This window comes from Neophocaena asiaeorientalis, unplaced genomic scaffold, assembly GCF_003031525.2.
Source record: "Neophocaena asiaeorientalis asiaeorientalis breed wild unplaced genomic scaffold, Neophocaena_asiaeorientalis_V1.1 scaffold87, whole genome shotgun sequence".
In the NCBI taxonomy this organism is placed as follows: domain Eukaryota; kingdom Metazoa; phylum Chordata; class Mammalia; order Artiodactyla; family Phocoenidae; genus Neophocaena; species Neophocaena asiaeorientalis.
In genome coordinates, this window is record NW_020175432.1 from 4,738,759 (window position 1) to 4,739,801 (window position 1,043).

At 63.8% G+C, this 1,043-nt stretch overlaps 1 protein-coding gene across 1 annotated transcript in view; it reads right to left on the reverse strand.

Annotated features, from left to right (window-relative positions):
- The window catches only part of DNASE2 (deoxyribonuclease 2, lysosomal), a 2,474-nt gene extending 1,661 nt beyond the window's left edge, over positions 1-813 (reverse strand). Inside the window, exons 1-3 of the mRNA XM_024767693.1 lie at positions 520-813; positions 222-402; positions 52-130 (exon numbers count right to left, since the gene is read on the reverse strand). Of these exons, the coding sequence (XP_024623461.1) occupies positions 52-130; positions 222-402; positions 520-614 (355 nt within the window). The 5' untranslated portion in view covers positions 615-813. The remainder of the gene's footprint in view (positions 1-51; positions 131-221; positions 403-519) is intronic.
- Positions 814-1,043: the final 230 nt, after the last annotated feature.

Genomic DNA, 1,043 nt, shown 5'->3' on the forward strand with positions numbered 1-1,043 from the left:
GAAATGCACAGGGAAACCAGAACTCTTCCCCAGTCCCCAGTCTGGCCTCACCCTTCGTGTGCCCACGGCTGGAAGAGTCCTGAGACCCGCTGGATTGAGGCGGTTGGTCATTGTAGAGTAGAAAGGCGAGCTGGGGATGATGGACAGGGGCAACTTGAAGGTTCCCCCAAGTCGGGCCCACCCTAGAGTCCCACCCCTGGTTCCGCCGGGGGCGTCTTCACCTGGCTGGTGGTGTTTCGGTACAGCGGCAGCAGGCTGCGGCCCACGGCCCCCGTGGAGCTGCTGATGAACCCCGCACCGTCGCGCCAGCCCCCTGAGTCTTCGTCTAAGTACTTGTACCGCAGCCCCCTCTGCGCCGCATCTCCGGGCCCGCTGTGGGCCGGCAGCTTGTAGACGACGAACCTGGAGGTTAGGAAATGGACAGAATAGCGGGAGAAGAGAAGGAACCCCAGTCTTCACCTAGGAACGCAGCAATCCCCAATGCGGCCCTGGAGGGATGGTCGGCTCCCGCGCACTCACCAGTCCACAGGCTGCCCCGAGTCCCCGTAGCAGGTCAGGGTCCCTACAGGGACCCAGAGCAGCGCGGCCAATAGCAGCAAACTCAGGGCGTCCATGAGCTCAGAGCTCTAGCTGTGTCAGGACCGCAAGGCGCAGGGTCACGAGCTGGGCCACACCCGGCCTCTGGTGACTTTCACTTCCCCAAATCCGCCTGGGAACCCAGGCCCAGGCTTCACGAGGATGGAGACTCCGCCCGCGAGGTGAGAAGCAGAGGTTTGAATAGGTTGTCAAGGATCCTCTAGAGGGCTCGGCTTTCTTCCGGGCAGTCACTCCCTGCAGGCTCCGCCCCCGACAGGGCCAGCCTGGGGCCTCCTCCTGCTTCCGGCAGACTGGTCCCTGATAGGCTGCACGCTCTGGCTGGGCCCAGACACGGCCTCTCATGGCCAGGTGGTTTCCAGTGTCCGGCCTCCGGCTCTACTCCTGGCCAATCACAGCCCACGCCCCTCCAGCAGGCCCCGCCTCCGTCTCTTTCAATTCTGGCTAAT